At 40.9% G+C, this 19,960-nt stretch overlaps 2 protein-coding genes across 4 annotated transcripts; one reads left to right on the plus strand and one right to left on the minus strand.

The window, feature by feature from the left end:
• Positions 1-1,371: 1,371 nt before the first annotated feature.
• Positions 1,372-6,658, plus strand: LOC140996881 (uncharacterized). Its single transcript, XM_073467326.1, has 10 exons — positions 1,372-1,609; positions 2,216-2,512; positions 3,586-3,891; positions 4,547-4,657; positions 4,753-4,806; positions 5,753-5,788; positions 5,902-5,940; positions 6,040-6,072; positions 6,178-6,225; positions 6,491-6,658. The coding sequence occupies exons 1-10, from the start codon at positions 1,522-1,524 to the stop codon at positions 6,550-6,552; spliced, it is 1,074 nt and encodes a 357-aa protein (XP_073323427.1). The 5' UTR covers positions 1,372-1,521; the 3' UTR covers positions 6,553-6,658.
• fam114a1 (family with sequence similarity 114 member A1) lies at positions 6,659-19,145 on the minus strand. Of its 3 annotated transcripts, none has more exons than XM_073467329.1 (13): positions 19,059-19,145; positions 16,636-16,977; positions 16,437-16,521; positions 16,118-16,344; positions 15,438-15,572; positions 15,092-15,244; positions 14,842-15,007; positions 13,019-13,104; positions 11,906-12,130; positions 11,579-11,718; positions 11,414-11,486; positions 9,965-10,018; positions 6,659-9,002 (listed from the first exon to the last, which is right to left on the minus strand). In XM_073467329.1, the coding sequence occupies exons 2-13, from the start codon at positions 16,969-16,971 to the stop codon at positions 8,877-8,879; spliced, it is 1,806 nt and encodes a 601-aa protein (XP_073323430.1). In that variant the 5' UTR covers positions 16,972-16,977; positions 19,059-19,145; the 3' UTR covers positions 6,659-8,876. The 3 variants fall into 3 exon arrangements, with proteins under 3 accessions (XP_073323430.1, XP_073323428.1, XP_073323429.1); XM_073467327.1 differs by having other exon boundaries at positions 8,781-9,002; positions 14,803-15,007; XM_073467328.1 differs by lacking the exon at positions 19,059-19,145 and adding an exon at positions 18,942-18,997 and having other exon boundaries at positions 8,781-9,002; positions 14,803-15,007.
• Between the last annotated feature and the right edge of the window lie 815 nt (positions 19,146-19,960).

Here is a 19,960-nt window from a genome sequence, read left to right on the forward strand (position 1 = left end):
CTTTGGAAACATGTATATTCAGGATCAAAAGAAACTACAACGAATAGTCAAAATAGCCAGTAGGATCATTGGAGTTGATCAGGTATCTGTAGCTCAATTGTACAATGACCTCAGTTTAAAAAAGACAGATCAAATCCTAAATGACTCAACCCACCCTCTTCACCTGACATTTTTAAGAAGTAACAGGTCAAGTGGCAGAATCCTGCAAAGAAAAAATAGGACCACAAGGTACAACAAGTATTTTGTGCCTACAGAAATTAGACTGCACAACAATACAGTAGAAAAACTCCTAAGCACTTTAAACTACTCCATATGAGCATTCAACTATTTTTATTTATTCATACATGTTTGTCATGTTTCCCCAATGTTCCTACTGTTTTGTTTTGTTTCTCTTAATGCTTTGTATTTATGTTTTTCTTTTCTTTTTAATGCTGTACAGTATATAGCAATGGAACGTGCAATGGTGACCACATGAATTTCCCACTTGTGGGATAATAAAGTTTACCTTGACCTTGACCTTGACCTTGACAATATGATGGAGATCCTACATCTGGTGAGCTTAAATTATGGTTAACCAGTTATAGGTTGTTTAAAATTCTTACTGAAAGCAGCATTATGTAATTTTTTTCACCTAAAATAACAGTTTCAAAATCATTTTGATGGTACAGTGTCCCTCCCAACATTAGTTTTTGCACTATGTAGCTTCAGCAAGAGGGGAGGATCACAGTGTTACATACATGCTTACTTCCAAGTTTTCAACACATAACATTGTTATGACGTAATGAGTTTTGTTTGTAGTTATCACCTACACTACGTCTGGCAAATTATTACAGACCTGGGATTTGTATTTATAACAGTGGTGTTGCACTCAGAAACTGTGTGTGTGTGTGTGTGTGTGTGTGTGGGGGGGGGTGTCAAATGTCAATTTCTACATAATGTGTCTACAAAGAACTCTGTTTTTGACAAACACGTAAACCACAAGCTAACCTCTCTTTACAGATACAGACCACAGCCCACTACAACACATGATTGGTCATCTGTCTCTGTGTTGTTTGTCACACATGATTTTAATGCAAAAAACTATTACAGTCTATTCATCTCATCTTTAAAGAGGACGATCGGCACCGTAACACTTTCTCCCACAGAAATCCACAACCAGACAGACAGAGACACACATGACAGACAACATGTTCACTTACATTCTGCGGTTGGAAACTCTTTGTCGTTTCTGTAAGTCTCCATTTCTCACTCGTTCTGAGGAAATAACAGGAAGTGTAATAGGAAGTTGCATTTTGCACATGTGTCGTGTTACACTGTCGCCTGCTTCTACAATAATTATTAGCCATAAGGAGCAGGCGTTGTTGTCTCAACTTAAGGCTACTACGATGGGCACGGACAAAGTGTGACTGAATGTGTTGGTTTCAAGAAAAGGAAGCTGGCACCACGAGCCACAAGTCATGCCTGGCCCGCCTGAAGAAGGACGCGCGTGTTTGTGTGTGTGTGTGACCTGATGGTGCAACAATGACAAGAGTAGCACTGACAAAACTCTTCATCCTCTTGATCCTCGCCTTCATCATCTGCCTACCAGAATTCTTCACGTTTTACAGAGGTGGGTCATCCAAACATCTTCAGATGGAGGTTCATCCTCTGTGTGTTCGTGTGTGTTTTTCCAAATGCTTCACTAGCAGTTCGTGACCTTTTGAAGCATTCAAAAGGCAGAACTGAGGCTGTTTCTTGGCTCGGTTTTGTTCAAACTTCGTATCAAAAGTCACTCTTTAAAAGAAGTAAACTTTACGTTGTTGAGTCACTTTGTCCTCTTTCTTCCTCTTCATGTATGCTCACTCTGATTCAACCTCTCTCTTTTTGTCTTTCTGAGCTAAAAGTCACTCCTAAATATAGCTCTTTACAGCCCTGACTGACAGCTGCTTTGAAAATGTTTCCGTATTGTGTTGCCTTGAAAAGCTTCTCTTTTTGAGAGCATCTTGCTTTAGGCTTTGTACTCGTCCACGTGTTCACCTTCAATGCATTTGCTTTGTCTGTGTCTTTCCTGTCTGTCTTTGTCTGTCAGATATAAACTGGAGGCAACAGCTTCCATTTTGAGATTCTTGCTCTGATTCCTTACTTGAGAGCATTTTGCCTCTTTCCCCGCTCTAAGCCTGCTCCTGCTGAGAAACTGCTCCCAATTTTCTGTTGTTCATTCTCTCTCTCCTTTCAGTATCAAAAGTTAACTTCCTCTGCCTGCCATACCGACCCTGTGAGCGAGGGAATCCGGTGAAGACGGGGGGAAATGGGATGATCGAGGATGCTGAAATTAAGAGAAAGAAGATGTGTGACCCATCACAGACTCCAGAACGTGAAAAATGGGAGCAGGGCTGCACACAAAAGAGTCAAAGCAACAAAACAGATCCTGTGTCGGACTTCAGGGGAGGCAGTGAAGACCCAGAAAAGAGCTGGTTCATCTGTGAAACTGATACAAACATGGCAGAACTACACAGAAACATCTCATCTTCAGGTATTGCGCAGTTTTTAAACATAAGCTTCTGTTGTTTTTCGTCACTTTGGTCCAGACTAAAATAAAATCTTCCTTCTCAGCTATAAAAAGACGTTGAGACATCTTCGAGTTGTAGTTATTTTAGCCTTCAGTTATTTCATAATGTGATTAAATAAAACTAAAATGATTCAATAGTCTAAGTGGATTTGTACTGGATTTAAATCAGATTAAAAAAAAACCCTGTCCCTTGTACTAATAAGCAAAAGGTTAGTATGCTAACACACTAAACTAAGATGGTGAACATGGTAATCATTATTATGGATCCTGATGCATTTTCCTTGCCTTGACTCGAAGTGTTAACTACGGTGGTCTATGAGCTGTAGTTTCCCCAGTAAACACACCGACTCTTCCACATCCTTCCTGGTCTTCTGCTGCTCCTCCCGGGGGTCACTCATCCTCCCGAGCTGCCAATGGGCTGCCGGCCACTGGTCCGCTACCTAGCCCAGAGACACTGCAGCTGTGACAAACCCAACAACAAAAAAAACCTAGACACAAACAATTAACACCAGAAAACCACTGAACATACAGTTAGAAAATAGCACACTAGATAGCTCATTCTTGTCTCATTCCTGGTGTGACTAAATAGTAAATTCACCCTGGCCCACTGAAAAAAAAAGATAGACGCAAGCTAATCAGAGTAAAGTGGGTCTTGCAAGAAGTGTAGTGGGATCCATAATAACACCACTGTGAGCATGTTAGCATGTTGACGTTAGCATTTTGCTCTAAAAAACTGCTGTGCCTTAATAAAAGTTACAACTGCAATTGTAATGAACGTGTCAGAGTATCAGTTTACAGTCGTGCTAGAGTAGACTAGTGCTTCAAGCCAAATGCTGAGCCAATGTTGATGGTTAGCGGGTGTAATGATTAATGGCACCTCAGTTTAGTATGTTAGCATGCTAACATTTGGTAATACTAGCACGCTAACTGCCTCTAGCATGGCTGTAGACTGCTAAAAACCCTGACATGATCATGACAGTTGCAATGCGCAAATAATTTATGACTATCTATCTATCTATCTATCTATCTATCTGCAGATTTAAAGGTTCAATTCGAGGTGTCAGTGGAGCTTCAACTCACAGTTGCAGAGACCCTGAATCTCACCTTGTACGGCCTCAACAATCAGAGCTCCTTACACCTCCACCCATTAGAAGAGGAGGAGGATGAGAAAGAGGAGAAGCAGATGGATGGTGTAGGACAAAGCGAAACATTTTACTGCTGCCTCCCTGCCTCACCCACCTCGGAGTCAGCCAATCAAAGCCACTGTCTCCTTTGGCTTGCCAATCAAACAGTTTTGAATGCAACAGCAAAGGAAAAGCTGCCATGGAAACGGCCACAGAAAGGTTGGTGTCAGGATGAAGGAGCAGAGTTTCTTTATTCGCTCTGTGATCGGTGTGGCTTTATTCTAAGATTGGAGAGGAGAGGAGACAATAAGAGACAAAAAAATTGGCCAATCAGTTTTCATTTGGGGTGAAAGTGATTCAGTCTCATTCAAACCCGTCGTCGCTCTCAGTGGCAGTGGAGTCATTTTTTTCAATAGAGCAAATCTTTCTACTCTTGACTCCAGCCTCAGCTCAGTGACTTTGTTTCTCTTCCTCTCTCTGTACTGTAAGATCCGAGAGTTACAGTTCATCTTAATCTACTGTTTCTCCAGGGCTCCATTGATTTTGGCTCCTCTTCTTTCTATTCAGCTCTCCAACACTCCCCCAAGCTTAAAGCTACAACCAAGTCATATTTTCCAGTGTGTGTGTGTGTGTTATAAACTGGATATCCATCAAACTTTGTTTTTTCTGCCAAATTTCCACCGAACTTTTCCATACCCTTCCTTACTGTTTCCCCTCTGCTTGTATTTGTAGCTGTATCTCTACCTCTTGCTATTATTTTCTCGTTTTTTTCATCATTTCATGTATTTGTTTAATGAAAATAATAGTTGTTGCAGGCTTGGACCTTTTCTCTTACCATAATCTGTCTCTGCTTTAATCCCTCTCCATCCTCCAGATGAGTGGCGATGTATGTTCAGGGTGCTCTGGCTGGTTCTGCTGTGTGTGTTTCTGCTCATTATAGTTACAACTGTGCTCGGACAAGTCTACTGGGGGAGATCTTCATGCAGTAAGACACACGCACACACACATTCACACACACATGCACATTGGGTTACTTTGATCTTTTGATGTTGACCCGAAAATGTCTCTTAATCTCGTCAGAAAACCCCAAGGTGCACCCTGTTGGTTACAACTTCACGGGCCGGCAGTTGAATGGTACATTTTTTCATTTCTTTAACAAAACGTGTTACTATACTTTACACTTTCCCTGATTACTAAGTGTCTATAGACAACTTATAAAACCACGATACACACTTCACTCTCTCAATGCCTTTTTATTAATCAATTAAGCAAGTTTGCAAACATAAAACTGGAATGGCTCTCAGTAGAGCGCATACCCCTGCCAAGGCCCAAAAGTCCCCTCACTCATAGATAACAACCGCCTTCATATGTCTGATTATTTTCATTAAGATCCATGCATTATTCCCTGAGAATTAAGGAAAACATTGAATAAATAGCCCAATCTCGCAATGTTAAAGAAAGTGAGAAAACATTCCTGGATCTGTCCCTTTGTCAGGATCCGCACCAAAAGTTAATGAGGTCTATTCTTGGCCAAGACCCATCCTCCATCCAAGTTTTGTGGAAATCTGGTCAATAGGTATTGTGAAATCCTGTCGACAAACCAACCAACCAACCAACCAACAAACAAACGGACACAGGTGAAAACATAACGTCCGTGGTGGGGGTAATAAACATCTACAAACAATCCAAAAATACATAAAAATAAGGTTTAAGGGCAGTGTTCAATCCATAGCTGGCCAACAAAATCCAACGCTGCTAAGGTAAATTCAAAAAGTGCATTTATACACAAGATAAACTGATCTTTAACTGTTAATGCTCACTAGTCTTACTGCCTATCAAATAAAACCAAACTTCCTTCTATTTGTTCATGCCATTGAAAGCACAATCCTGATAGCATTAGCTCCAAAGATAATTATGATAAATGTATTGAATGGTGAAACGCCTCTGTAAGTCTCTAGTTTTCTCCAGATTAAGAGAAAATGAGACAGATTTCATTTTTCAGGCGAGGGCAGAATACCTCTTTATGACAAATGATAAATTTGCCTGATATAATGAATATTTCTGCTTATCTTTAAACCAGATGGTGAGAGGCACACAGACACCCTCATTTCCAGAGGTAACTGACTTTGGTTAATTAGTACGCCATGAACTCTACAAAAGGTCTTTATTTTTGACATGATTTTTAAATGTATTACATTTAAACTGTAGTATTTTCTTATTGTCCCACAGGGATGATCCCACACTCCCTCGGGTCCCGGACTTGGCCCGGTAAGTTTCTTCACACAGTTTGGATGAAAATCATTTGATTGATCTGATATTTCAGTTCTTTGACCATGTTTTTTAATTTTTTTTTTCCTTAATGGACAGTACTGTCACCTATTCAAGAAGTTGGCAGTCAAGGTAAAACTCACACACGTGAATAAATTCAGAGAATGAATCAGATCACATGCACTTACAGTTCTTTCTGTCACATTGTATTTAACAGTCTGCACAAACTTTTTTCAGACAACATAGAAACTCTGCTGGATGGAAATGTCGACCAGTGTTATACAGGTAAACTTTTTTTTTCACATTTACTTTGATGCGAGTATTTAGTAGTTTCAACTTTCAACACAGTACCTCTACCCTCGCTTTTAGGTGACACTGCATCTGTTCCATGTTTTACTGTGATTTATACTTAATATTAGTCTTTATATGATAATCAGCATAGTTTAAAGCCTGAACGAAACAGTCAATATCACCCCACTCTGACTCGTTTCACTGTCATCTAATTCTGTGTCTGTTTACCATATATTTTTTTTATCTTGTCTATATTTAGCAAACCTGCATCATCGCAGCCATCCATCCGCCTCCTCCCTCACAGAAGAGCAGGCCTGGTGACAGAGGAGGACAGAAAAGGACTCAAAGTGCAGTGGAGAAAAATAATAATATCTTTCAATTACCAGCCACCTTTAAGGTGAAAATAAAAACATCTGAGACAAAGAAAGATGGTTACACTTGTTTATTTTCAACATCTCATCCTCAAACAGTCCCAGGGCACTTTATTAGAAGGAAAACTTGATATATGAGTAAACTGTCCGAGCCGAAAAAAATGACCGGGCTTTCAAACATTATTTATTTTCGCATTACAAATCATTTTGTATTCTGAGGCACGAGCATGGCTGATAAACAGCCTCACCCTATCTACCGCTGAAAGCAGGCTTAATATCTGTCTTGCCTGTGTCAATGTATCTCTAAAAGACAAGAACCAGAAGTAAAGAAGGGGAAGAAAATATGTTATCTCCAACAGAGATCTGTGTAACTGCAGGCTGGAAGAGCCAATTTAACACTGGGTATTAAAAACCAGATGCACTGTGAGCACCTTGGGATTGCTATAAAATGCCACAGGTGGTTGAAGAAAAGGAGGAGAAATGAAAAATGGCTGAAAACAGCATCAAATGCCTTTTTCAGGAGGGCAAGACGAAATACACAAAAACACCTTCATGTTTCGGCTAATGCCTTCATCATCGTGAAGAGTCATATGAGAGTTTTGAGAGAGGGCACAACATGTCATTATTATTCAAGAAATACTTCAGCGTTTTCTTTCTTGCCAAGAGTAAGATGAGAAAATCAATGCGAAATCATGTGTTTACAGGAAATACGTAGCTGGCACCAGCAGCCAGTTAGCTTAGCTTAGCATTTAGACTGAAGACCGGGAAACAGTTAGGATGAACAAAATTCACCTACCAGAACCTCCTTAGCTCACAAATCAATACATTACCAATGAATCTTGTTTGTTACAGAGGCTATTATTGATATGTTTGTATTAACAATGCAACAAAAGACAAAATGTCACAATTTGAAAGGGTTCAAGGGGGGATTATCACCTTTATAGAGAGTTTCAGGTCATCTGTTTAGGTGTTTGTTGCCCAACTTTACTGTTATGGTTTGTTGAGGCTGCTGTTTTCACACACTTACCAACTAGCTGGTGAAAACAGCGGATCATTTAGCAGCCAAAGAGCCAAATATTTCCTCAGGAGATGTTGGAAACCAAAAACCGAGATAAAAGAAGCTTACATTCAGCAAGTGGCCAGAAACCTGACGCAAATGAATGATGATAATATTGCTACGGAAATGCTGGAAGTGTATATAAGAAACTTTATCATCATATCTATCAACTTTAAAGTTGATGATATGTTAATGTTGTTTTCACAAGTTGTTTCAACTGCCCCCATGTGTCATAAACATGTTTATTAGTGAGCTTTAGTGGTGCTGGTGGGCAAATTGTCATTACTTGGAGCAAGTCTAGCTATTTCCACCTGTTCCTTGTCTCTGTGCTATGCTAAGCTAACTGGCTGCTGACTGTAACTTCATATTTATCATACAGATATAAGAGTGGTATTAATTTTCTCATCTTACAAAGTTATTCAGCAAATTTCACAAAATACTGAACTACTTTTTAAGCGTAGCAGCACAAAAATAAGATAGTTAGAGATGAACTCACCTACATTTAATCTTTAAGGTACATATTTTCTAATCTTAAAGTATGAAGATCCAATTTTTCTTTCAAATCAAACTGGACGAGAGTGAAAGAGAAGGTAGTGTTGCTTCACATAATTCAATAATAATTAAAAAAAACAAGCTAAAAGTGTTGCTGTCATGTATTATTAGTAATACTGGCATTTTGTCTCAAACCAGATTAAAACATGTCAGTTCACTAGTGTTAGTCAATGCTTTATGTTGAAATAACAAGAGACCATCAGGAGTGCAAAGAACGCTTAATATACATTAATGTAGAGTCTCTTGAACACAATCAGTCATTTTCTGTTTTTGGTTCAGCTTTTGGAGACAACAGAGAAACAACATTATTTGGCAGATATGAGTACCAGCTGAAGTCGAGTCAGCTCTGAACACGTTTGGTTCCTCAAAGCACAATATCAGCTGTCGAAAAGAGATACAATGAGGAAGAGACACACATTCAACCTGCATGTGGGTCACTTTGACATGTATCTACTTGTTATACTGTTATTTTAAGATTATATTATGTACGTTATATATAAAACATCTTCTGCCTGTCGCTATGGCACTTAATGTAGATTTTAGCTCTTAATCTAGAATAATCTATTCTCGACACTTAACTGTACAACAATAGATACATTTAAGACAAGCGGGTGAGCAGGTAGCGCGTGTTTGTGTGTGTTTGTGTGTGTGTGTGTGTGTGTGTGTTATTGCTGTGTCTGTGCTGCTGGTTCTGTGTTGGACCGACTGTGCTGGCTCTGGAGATGAGAGATCTGCAGGACCGGCAGAAGCAGCTGAAATGCATTCTGGATGTAGTTGGTGCTGTTGGAGCCCTGCAGACAGGAGACACATTGTCATTGTCATTGTCATTGTCATGTCGCATACAAACAAAAAGTGATTTAACCTTTTTCACAGCTGGTGACAGATGTGTATTTCAACATAACATGGTAACAATTAAAGTATTAAATGAATTATTGAAGCATAAGAAAATCGTTAAAACAAAGCATGAAACAATAAAATAAAATGTCGTGGAGCAAGATTTATGGTTACATTTTAATTTAAAATACTGACTGCGCTTGGAATAAAGTGTATTTTTGAAGTGTATTCCCAGTGTTACGAATCTACTTTTTCTTATTTAGACACATAGCATGTGCACACCTCACCTTGTTTCCCATTAACAGATGAAACATGATCAATTATCTGGTGTTACGTTTCCCCAGAAAGCAAAACCTAAAGGACAGGGGTCGCAGGTTGGGAAACTAACAAAACACTGTACAAATCACAAAAAGGGTAAAAGCAAATTTGTCCCTTGGCGTCTAAAAGGTGGCAGTGGGGATAAAACACACAGCCACCCTCTGACAGACAGACAAAAGGACTGGACCCAAAACCAAAGGTGAAGTGGGAGTCACTGGACAGGGGGGAAACAAAATGTATGGAAACTGGCCAAAAGAAAAATCTCAACACTCTCAACTCAGATTTTCACTCAAACAGAAAACAGAAAGCCAACTTATGGTGTTGACTCCCTGAAGACATACAACCAACAGTGCAGGTTCCCCTTATATAGCCTCCTAGCTGACTGATTGCAGTCAGAGAACATCACACATGTACCCAATAGCTCCTGACGACCTGTGACCTAGATCTTGGGAAATCTCTGTTCACAACACACGTCAGTCGCAATCATTGTTAATGCATTTCTAGCAGTCATCATCAGGCTCACACGGCTTCGTCATTAATGTCCTTCATCGCTACTTGATCATAATCGAGATTATCTGAGAAAAAAATCTGTACATCTCACCTCTAGCAGCACGCTATCGACCAGCGGATTCAACTCCTCTGCTTTCCTCTGGCCCTGAGAGACAGAACGCCAGAGATGAGAGACAGGAAGCAGCAGTGAGCAAAGATGTGAGATCATAATCTAAATACTCAGTGTACTGATGGAAAGCCTTGGGAGAAAAACACACAAAAACTACAAAGACAGTCCATTTCTCTCAAAAGATATTCAAAACACATAAATGAGCCACACCATTTCACTTGGTGAAATCTCCCTTCATTGTCACATAATCACCATGGACATTAGGGCTACCACTAAAGATCATTTTTATTGTTGATTAATCTCATAACTTCTTTGGTCTGTAAAATGTCGGCAAATGGTGAAAAATGTTAATCACGTTTTCCCAGAGAGGTCAAGAGGTCCTTAAATGTCTGTAAAGATATTCAGTTTACTGTTACGAGGAGTAAAGAAACCAGAAAATAGTCACATTTAAACTCTTTAGTCCAGCAAAATAGAATAATACATTATGCTGCATGATTGGTACATTTGTAGAAATGATGCAAAAACATTTCATTTTAAACAAACATTTTAATTTCATTAAAAATAGTGCTGCTAGCCGTTGTTAGTTTATGTTAGCAGACTATACATTAGCTACTCTTGTTCTCAAGAGGCACTCGAGAACGTTCATAAAGTCACATCCTTTGGACTGTCGCGGAAAGTCCGACCTGAGTCCATCACAAAGAAATCCACAGCATTAAACAACTTCCACAGGCTTGCATAGACAACTGAGAGAGACGTGGAAGGTCTCATTTTTCACGTCACGTGACAATCCGCTCACATATGGTTAATAAAAAAGCGATTAATACATTTAAACTGCTACAGATGGCTACATAGAGCCGCTTTCAGGAATGGAGATACAACTGAATGGCTATTATGAAAAGATGCAGACTATAAATAGCTTCCAAATCAAGGTCTTGTTTCATGAAAATTTAAGGAAATATTTGGACTGTAAGAAGCAGGAATCAGATACATTTTATTTATTTTTCTCAATATATTACTCAACTCAATTATCAAAACAGTAAAACTGATTAATCGTTGTCAGTGTAATGTGCTTATTTTAAGTCAATCCCATATATGCTGCTACTCACTAGGGCATAAAATGTATATTATTTGCAGCTGAAAATAGTCCCAAACAAATGGACTATACTTATTCCTGATTGAGTTTTAAAATATTACAGTACAATGCTGTTTTAGGAAATAACTGAGCCTCAATGAGCCTCAACCCAATTAGCTTAGATCTGAGAGCCACAGGGATGAACGTTAAGACAAGGTGGGGAAAGTGTTAATTCAATTAATACATTGTGATATTTTTAATGGGATTTGTTGGCAATAAGAAAAAAAAAAGAATAACACCAGCCTCATCCTTTAACACGCCTACTATCCACACACACACACACAATCTCTCTCACCTACCCCAACAAAGAGCAGCGTATCAGAGAACTTCTTGGCCAAACACTCCACCTCCGTACACATGGCACCCGTTAACCTGGAATAAGAAGGTAGATCTTAGCAAAACTCTCTCTCTCACACTCATACTCACATACACACAAATGTGCACACATGCACAAACACACACACCTGGTGAGGATGTGAGCCTGGTCTCTGGCTGGTTTCTCCAGCTCCTGGCCGTGGAGGATGAGCTCTGCCACCTTGTGGAGCTGCTCGATACTGCGAGCCGTCACCTCAGCCAGACTGCTGACTGATGACAGGTAGACGGCCTGGAGAGAGAGGGATGAACACACACACACACACACACACACACACACACACACACACACACACACACACACACACACACACACACACGGAGTCATTGTATTAAATGAGCTTGTGACAGCAGGAGTACAGGGAGATTAAATTACTTTTGCTGTGTTGAGTCACGTAATGTTGCTGAGCTGACCTCACCTCTACAGATCTGGGGTCTTTCTCTTTCTTTTCCTCCTCTCCGCCCTTCATCTCCTCCTCCTCGCTCTTCTCCTCCCCCTGCTCCTCTCCGCCTTTCTTCTTCTTCTCCTCTTCCTCTTCAGTCTCTCCAGGTGAGACCTGTCCTCCCGGCTGGTCATGCGTTTCCCTGCCAACCGTCTCCGGCTGTTCCACCTCGCTCACCCAATCGTGGGCCTTCATCCGAGCCTGGTGATTAATAATTACCACCCATCAGCTCTGCGTGGTGAGAGCTCGCCATCCTGATGTATGCTAATCAGATGCATATACACGCTCATATGCTAATATAGGTCCTATATGTGTGAGGTTGAATATGCAGAAGGACTTCAAAGGTGATAACTTTTGTATTTCTTATAAGACTGCAGCGGGAGAGAGTGGCTCAGAGTGTGTGCATGTATGGACGAAGAGCTAAAGAATAACAGGAGACTGTCTCAAGACTGTTTCAAGTTAAGGGTAGGAAAATGATGCTTTGACAGGCTTCCAGTGTTTTGTTACTTCAACTTTCTCAGTCTTTTGTAGCAGTACAACAAAATGAGTTCACCCACTCAGTCGCACAGAAAAAACACAAACAGCAGTAAAACATCAAAAATTATAAATAAATTACTGATGAGGTGGACAGACCTGCTGTCATCTTCGGCATCTTGCTGATATTAATATTACCGGTGCATTAATGTAAAGCAAAATTTGACTGACTGTGTTGAGACGGACTGCAACAAATTACCGAATTTAGAGGGTTTTTTTCCACGATTAATTGTTTGCTTTGTAAAAATGCTGAAGAGGCAACTGTGCTCATCTCTGTGTCGACGAGCTATACACTGTTTAATTCATTACTGTTTGATAAATCTAAAATATACACTGTTTGGTTTATGTTTAATTTATAACAAAACAGTCATTCATAACCGAAGCTGTCAGATAATTGCAGTGAAGTAAAAAGAAACAATATTCCCGTCTGAAATGTAGTGGAGAAGAAGCAGAAAGTGGCATGAAAAGAAAAAGTGTCAAATAATGTACAAGTACCTCAGATTTGTACTTGAGTGCAGTATTTGAGTAAATGTTCTGTGTATGTGTGTGACTCACCTTGTTGAGTTTGTCTGGAGTGGCAGCAACATGGAGCTCAAACAGCAGCTCAGTGAGAACGCTCACAAACTCCTCGCCGTCGGCAGCTGGTAAAAAACACAAAAATACACACATGCACACACACAAAAACACAAAAACATACTTCAATTTACACAGCATATGTTAAAGCCATAGATGCATAAAACAAGAGCAGTTTGTAGCAGGTGCACATGTTTGATTTCCCCCATGCTGAGATCATAATGATAATATTCTTGTTTGCCTTCAGCTAACAGCACAACAGAGAGTTGGAGCAGTTCTGGTTCTTGTTTTCGTGCCAAATTAATTCAAAATCCAGTATATAAATTACAATTAGAGCTTGATGCTCACAGCACACATGCAGATTTAATGTCTTGATCTGATTGTTTTTGTTTAGAATCTGTGATGTGATGCGAATGTGTCGGTGGCCCCTGAACACCGGCGCTGGATCAGTGTTGAACCCTCCAGGTAAAGGGACTGCTGTGACATCGCCCGAGGGCACCTGTCGCACAGTATAAGGTTACATATAGCTTTCACAATGTGAAGTGACAAGTGGCTGGTGAGATATAATGAAAAAACAAAAACTTGGCATCGCTTGGTGTCCCCTCGACACTGAATTTCACTTTGGTAAAACAGTTTCTACTTTGTAAGCAGACAGCAGATCAGGAACAAAACGCCTCCAACACCGGTTCCCATGAGTTTCTCAGGTTTTCCAGGCTTTTTGCAAATAGGAAAAATAATGTGTGCACGTTTCGAGTGAATCAGACATTATTTGACACAACACTGTCAGTTTTTTTCCCAACACGAGGAAAATGTTGACAGAGACTGCGCTTTGAACAGTTTACACCTGAGCTGACACTGAAACTGAATCCCTCCTGACTGCTCTGACCTGACCTTTGACCTCCCTGTGGATGAGGACAATCGAAAAGAGATTTCACTTACAGGGATCTTTATAAATTAAACACCACATAATGTCACAGACTGACAGTGATATGTCTGATTTACTGTTCGTTCGGTCATTAAGCCTTTCCGTCCTGTCAGTTACCTACGACGGTGATTTACTTGGATTAAAGAACTGTGCGAATATTTCATTTTCACTGGTTCACTAATTCACTGGCAGTAATGTATTTAAAATACCTTTCGTCACATGTTGGGGGGAGGGTAAGTTTTTGAACATCTCAAGGTAGTTTCTTTTTATAACCTGAAATATTACATTCAGTTCCCCTCCCCGCCCCAATATTTTTCTCACAGGCCCTTAAGTACCTGTTTTTTCCCTGCTGGTTAGAAGTGTGGGAGTAATTGACAGCTACATAAACTGTTTTCTTGTGTCTTGTTGTTTGCTGCAGCCTCCAGGAACCTGTGTACTGTTCATCTTTAGAAATTGGCGGAAAAGCGAGGCAGCATCTTGTCTTCTTCCTCCAGTGAGATGTTATGAAATCATTATGTATCACTTGTTGTGATTGTAACACTGATGTGCAGCACTTTATGAAGGGGCACTTGAGCAGTTTAGCATTATTTCCCTGTTTTTATGCTCACTCTATGCCCCTGTTTTGGTACTTAAAATCATCCACTGAACTGGAAAATTCAACCAAAGTGAAATATCAGCTTTGACACTGAACTTCTGATCCAATATCAGGACTTATGCCAGAGTTCAAACAGAAAATAAAGCCAAAATAAACAGGGGATAAAGCCAGCTGATCCTGGGTCAGTGCTCAGGGACCTCCTCCACCTCCAGCAGGTCTGGTGCTCGGTTGGTTTGGGTCACTCACACAAGGGGGTAGAACAGTGTAATTGGGAACTTAGATCACCGTTATCCTTCGTCTGTCCTCCTCCTCCTTCTCCTTCTTCTTCTTTTTCCTCTCCCTTTCCTCCCTCCTCTTCCTCCCGCTTGATGAAGATGTCCTTGATGAAAATCAGCTCCTTCTTCACCTCCTCCTGCTCCTCTTCCATCAGGGACGAGAGGAAGGCTTGGACCTAGAGCAGGTATATATAACTTCATCAACACTGTCTTAAAAAAAGACTGAACAGTACTCTATATTCCTCACAGTTGTTCTTTACCTTGACCTCGCTCTCATTGGACAGGATCTCTAGGGCCTCGAGGTGTGACAAGCCCTGGTAGTCGTCAAACAGAATACCGTAGTGAGCTGTGGGAGCGCTGATTGGCTGGTTGCCCAGACGAGCCCGCTCTTTCTCTTTGGCTTCCTTCAACATCTAAAAAAACACAGTAAAACCTTAATTAACAGCCGCAAAATCACTAAATTAATCCCTTCAAGCAGACACACAATACACAAGTTTTAAACGATACATCTGACAGGAGGAGACGTATCGGCTTTCTGTCAGTGTCTTTATGTGTGTGTGTGTGTGTGTGTGTGTGTGTGTGTGAGCTCTGTGTGAGTTTGCGTGCCTGACTCAGCGAGGCGGTCTTCTGCATCAGGGTCTTGGTCTTTTTGAAACCCGGGTCACTCTCAGCAAGAACGGTCATCGTCTTCTTTCCAATGAACTCCAAGGCATCCAAACCCCCACTGATCACCGACTTACCCTGGGAGAGAGAGAGAGAGACAGAAAAAGGTAAATTGTCAGAGTCGTCAAGGAACATTTAAAGGAACTGATGAAAGAATAAGACATGATAAAAAATGAAAATACTCAAGGTAATCCACACCAAGAACTATAACTCAAACCATAACTATAAAGATAACTAGGTGAGCATCCACACTGATGATCGATCACGTTCTGTCAACAGCGGCAAAACATGTACAGAGAAACAAAAAGAAAACCCACAGAAGGATTTGGTTTCATGAAATTCTTCAAATATGACAGGAGATACGGGAATCAGCACTCTGCTACAAGAGTTTATTAATACTTTTGGCTGACCCCATCAAGATGGTTTGGCAGCATGTCTCAGGTATAATGGCATTTTTTAATGTTACATTTGCAGCCTACTATATGTTACATAAGCGTTTAATACGTTGTAGAAATATCCAAGACTGAGTTATTACAGCTGACCTTCTAAAAAGTGTCTCTTAACTGGAGAGAGCAGAATGTGTGTGTGTGTGTGTGTGTGTGTGTGTGTGTGTGTTCACTGACTGTGTTCTGCACAGCGTGTGTGATCGTAGAGAAGACGCCCCTGCCAGAAGCTGCAGCACTCGCAGACGACTCCCCAGAGCTGGAGAGGTCGGTCTCTCCACTTTCACCTCCTCCCTCTCTGCCCTCCTCTGCTCCCTCGTCCTCCTCTCGCGCCTCCTCTCCTACTGAGGCGCTGTGGAGACGCAGAGCCTCTCCTGCCTTCACCTTAACGGAGGTCAGGCTCTGACCTGCACACAGACACACAGACAGGTAAAGACGCGAGGGTTGTGTGGATGAGGAAATATGCGATGGTGAAAGGAGATAACAACAGAAGACGTACCGACTGAGGAGGTGGCACTGCTAATGAGAGATTTCCCCCAAGAGCTCCAACCTCCCCAACCTTTTTCTTTCTCCTGAAGTGACTTCTGCACAAAAACAAACACACACAAAAAGAACGTTATTTAACAATATACAATCATCAGTACTCAGAAATCCAGAATTGGAGATGTTATAAATGTCGAGATACTGGTGCTACAGACCTCCACATCCTCCTCTGCAGCCTCGGGCTCCAGACTCACTGGTTGGTCACATTCGAACACCTGACCCTCAGCAGGAGGCTCCGATTGGTCAGTCAGACCCTCTGAAGTCTCGGCAGTGGCAGCGATGGTGGTGGCGGTGTCTTCAGTGGTCGTCTCCTCAGTGGACTGTGGGAGGCCGACACTCTCCGGGATCAAAGGAGGCTGCAGAGAGTCTGAAGGCGGTGCAGGGACTGCTGGGACATCCTGGCAGGAGTCAGAGTCAGAGTGAGCGGGCTGAGTGGGTGGAGGGTTGATGTCAGCAGGGGGGTCTCCGTCAGAGGGGGCAGCCTGGGACATGGTGATCTGGAAGAGAAGAGACGTTTGATTTTAGTGGGAAAATGTTGATCTGTGTTATCTTTAGATTTATAGACATATACAACATATACATTTATCATAACATAGATTTAAGCTTACAAGGTACAAAAAGACGTTTTCAAGGTGCAATATGTAAGAGCTTTGGTTGAAAAAAGTTAAAAATGAGCTATCAGCAGAATATGAACAACAAAAGTTTTGACGTCATGACGTCTGTGTATTGTGCTGCAGAAGTTAACATGATAACCAGCTTGTCCCGGTCCAAAGCTCTTGTGCTAGCGACGTAAACACAAACACTATGGCAGCGGCTACAGTTAGCAGCAGTTAGCTGTTCACTCTGATCATATGATGCCCCCTTATTTGTTTTGAGTGTGAATTTGACAGGTGACTAATTCTTACATACTGAACCTTTAAGTTTGGGGACATAACAAATATTTAAATAAAAAAATAAACAAATAATATGTCGGGTGATGATGACAATAATTTGGGGATGTTTTGGTATAATTTATCTACACAATTGCACGTATTTCTGCAACTTATAATACTGTAATTTTCATTGTCAATTACTTTTTTTTGAATGGATTCAAAGATTTTCATTTTACAGTGATATAAAACAGAAAACAAGCAGATTCTCAGGTTGGAGAGGCTGCAACACAGAATGTTTGACCTTTCTTTCTTGATAATTGACTGACATAATTAATTAATTATGTTTGGATAGTTTTTTTCTGACTATCTACATGTGGAATAATCAACACGACATCACATGCTCAGACACGTACAGGACAAAGTCCCAACACTCAAAACACACAGATCACTAAATCAATTCAAAGTCTTTGCAAACATCTGTCCTCTTTTTTTTTTTAACAGGCGACCATTATTGCAACATGACCAACAATCTCTTCAGCACCATTTCCAAGCATTTCTTTGCTTTGATTTACTTTTACAATTTTGCATGTATTGGGTTAGGCTTAATGTAAATCCAATGATTAAACTTAAGAGAGAGGGAAATATCTAATATTTGATGTCTAGAAGAAAGGCCAAACTTTATGGTGGACATAGAAGATCATGTACAACCATTACTTCTCCTTGCATGAATCTAAGAATCAAAAGTCAGACTGAGTCAATTATTCATACAGTATACTCTGTAAATAAATGTGCAGCTTTCTGAAGGATGTCTTGCATCCCCTGATTTCTATCTGCAGCATCTCTGGTGAAGTAACCATCACAAAGTCTATTACATTAATTTGCATGTTATATTAATTATTAGTCTAAAACTAGGAGAATATAATGTGTCTTAAAAGGTGTGCACATTCAAACTTTGAGAAATCTGAGCCCAAATGATGATTTATCGCTTCCTGGCTCGACAGCATCATCTACTGGTAGGTTGCTGTAACTGCATCCTCATCACGACTGTCATCCCCATGTTTTCAATCTCGGTTAAGTTTGTTTAAGGCTGTTTCCTGGCAGCAAAAAGGCCATTTAGCACAACGTTATCTCTGATGAACTGTTTGCAAAAGATGGCGAAATTCACAGGTTCACAATACCAACAAACATCTGTCCAGAAGAAAAGACACTCCAGCCTGCAGAACAAGGCACAATAAGTATGATGTGACAGTTTTTTTTCTTTTGATCTGGAGAAATAAGACAATAAATGTAATCGAAATGGTTGAGAAAGAAAGCCTGTAGAGATCAAACTGTGGCCTACAGCTAGTCACTCAAACTGGTTAAATGAAAACAATCGTTAAAAAACATCAATATGAGCCTTCTCAAAGCTTCTTCTGCTGCTTTTAACACATTATTACACTGTGACAACATACACAACGATGTCAAGCGGACACTCAACAGAGACCACTGTTGTATAAGAAAGCGTTCATGACAATTAGGCTATTATTCGCAGCTTTATCATCTTCTTAACCAGCAAAACACACACAATTTTCAACACTGAAGCAAATTACTGAAACTTTATCGCCGGCCTCTTGTTGCAGACTTGTGTCTCCCAGTTGTTGCAGACAAAGGCAAGTTATAAACGTCAAAGACAGTTTTGTTTTTGTGAAAGTGACAGTGCAGCTCACCCGTGCTCTGGTGTCAGCCAGCAGCTCCTCTTCCGCCCCGCCACGTCGGCAGGCCGGTCAGTGACTGCGCCGAAGAGTAGCGACAAGAGGTCAAGATGAGTCACTGCCTCAGCAACCACTGTCGTCTGTTGGGCTGCGAGTCTTCTGGCACAGCCACAAGAAAGTAACTATAGCTAATGACTAGCAAGCCAGTGCATACAGCAGCTGATTTAAGACATTACCCTACAGAAGCCACCACTTACAACAATAGGCTACAAATGAAAACAGGCTGTTGTTGTTGTTCTTTTTCTTTTTTTTTTCATTTAAAATATTTCACAAACTGAAATAGGTTTAAAATATGTATATTATACATTATACAAAAAACAGTGTAACGCGGGGTATAAGTTCCTACGGAGCCACCTGAAGGTCATGGCGAGAACTTTTTAAGAACATTTGCGCACCCTCCCAATATGTTTGCATTCCCTCACAATATGTTTGCGTTCCCTCGCAATATGTTTCGTGTTCCCTCACAATAATTGTTTACTTCTGTTCCTTCTGAGCTGCATTATTAGGGATTATGGATCTAGCACACCGACCCCCGGCCTCTCCCCGGGTCTTCTGCTGCTCCTGTCGGGGTCACTCATCCATCCAAAGCTGCTCTTCACCCAGAGCAGGTAGAGCAGACAGGCTGGGTGGCGGAGCAGCAGCAGAGGTGCGGCCTAATGAGCCCAGAGACTCTGCAGCTGCGACAGCCAAAGGTCCGGTGTGTTTACCTGCTGGGCAACAGCTCACAGTCAGCCGCATCAGCTCCACTGCTGACTGCTGCTGCTGACTGTTGAATTGTCACTAAACTTGTGTTTCCCTTCTATTTCATGTCAATATGGCTACCGTGAAAAAGGTCTATTGGAAGACTGCCCACAAAG

This window comes from Pagrus major, chromosome 1 (assembly GCF_040436345.1).
Source record: "Pagrus major chromosome 1, Pma_NU_1.0".
Taxonomy (NCBI): Eukaryota; Metazoa; Chordata; class Actinopteri; order Spariformes; family Sparidae; genus Pagrus; species Pagrus major.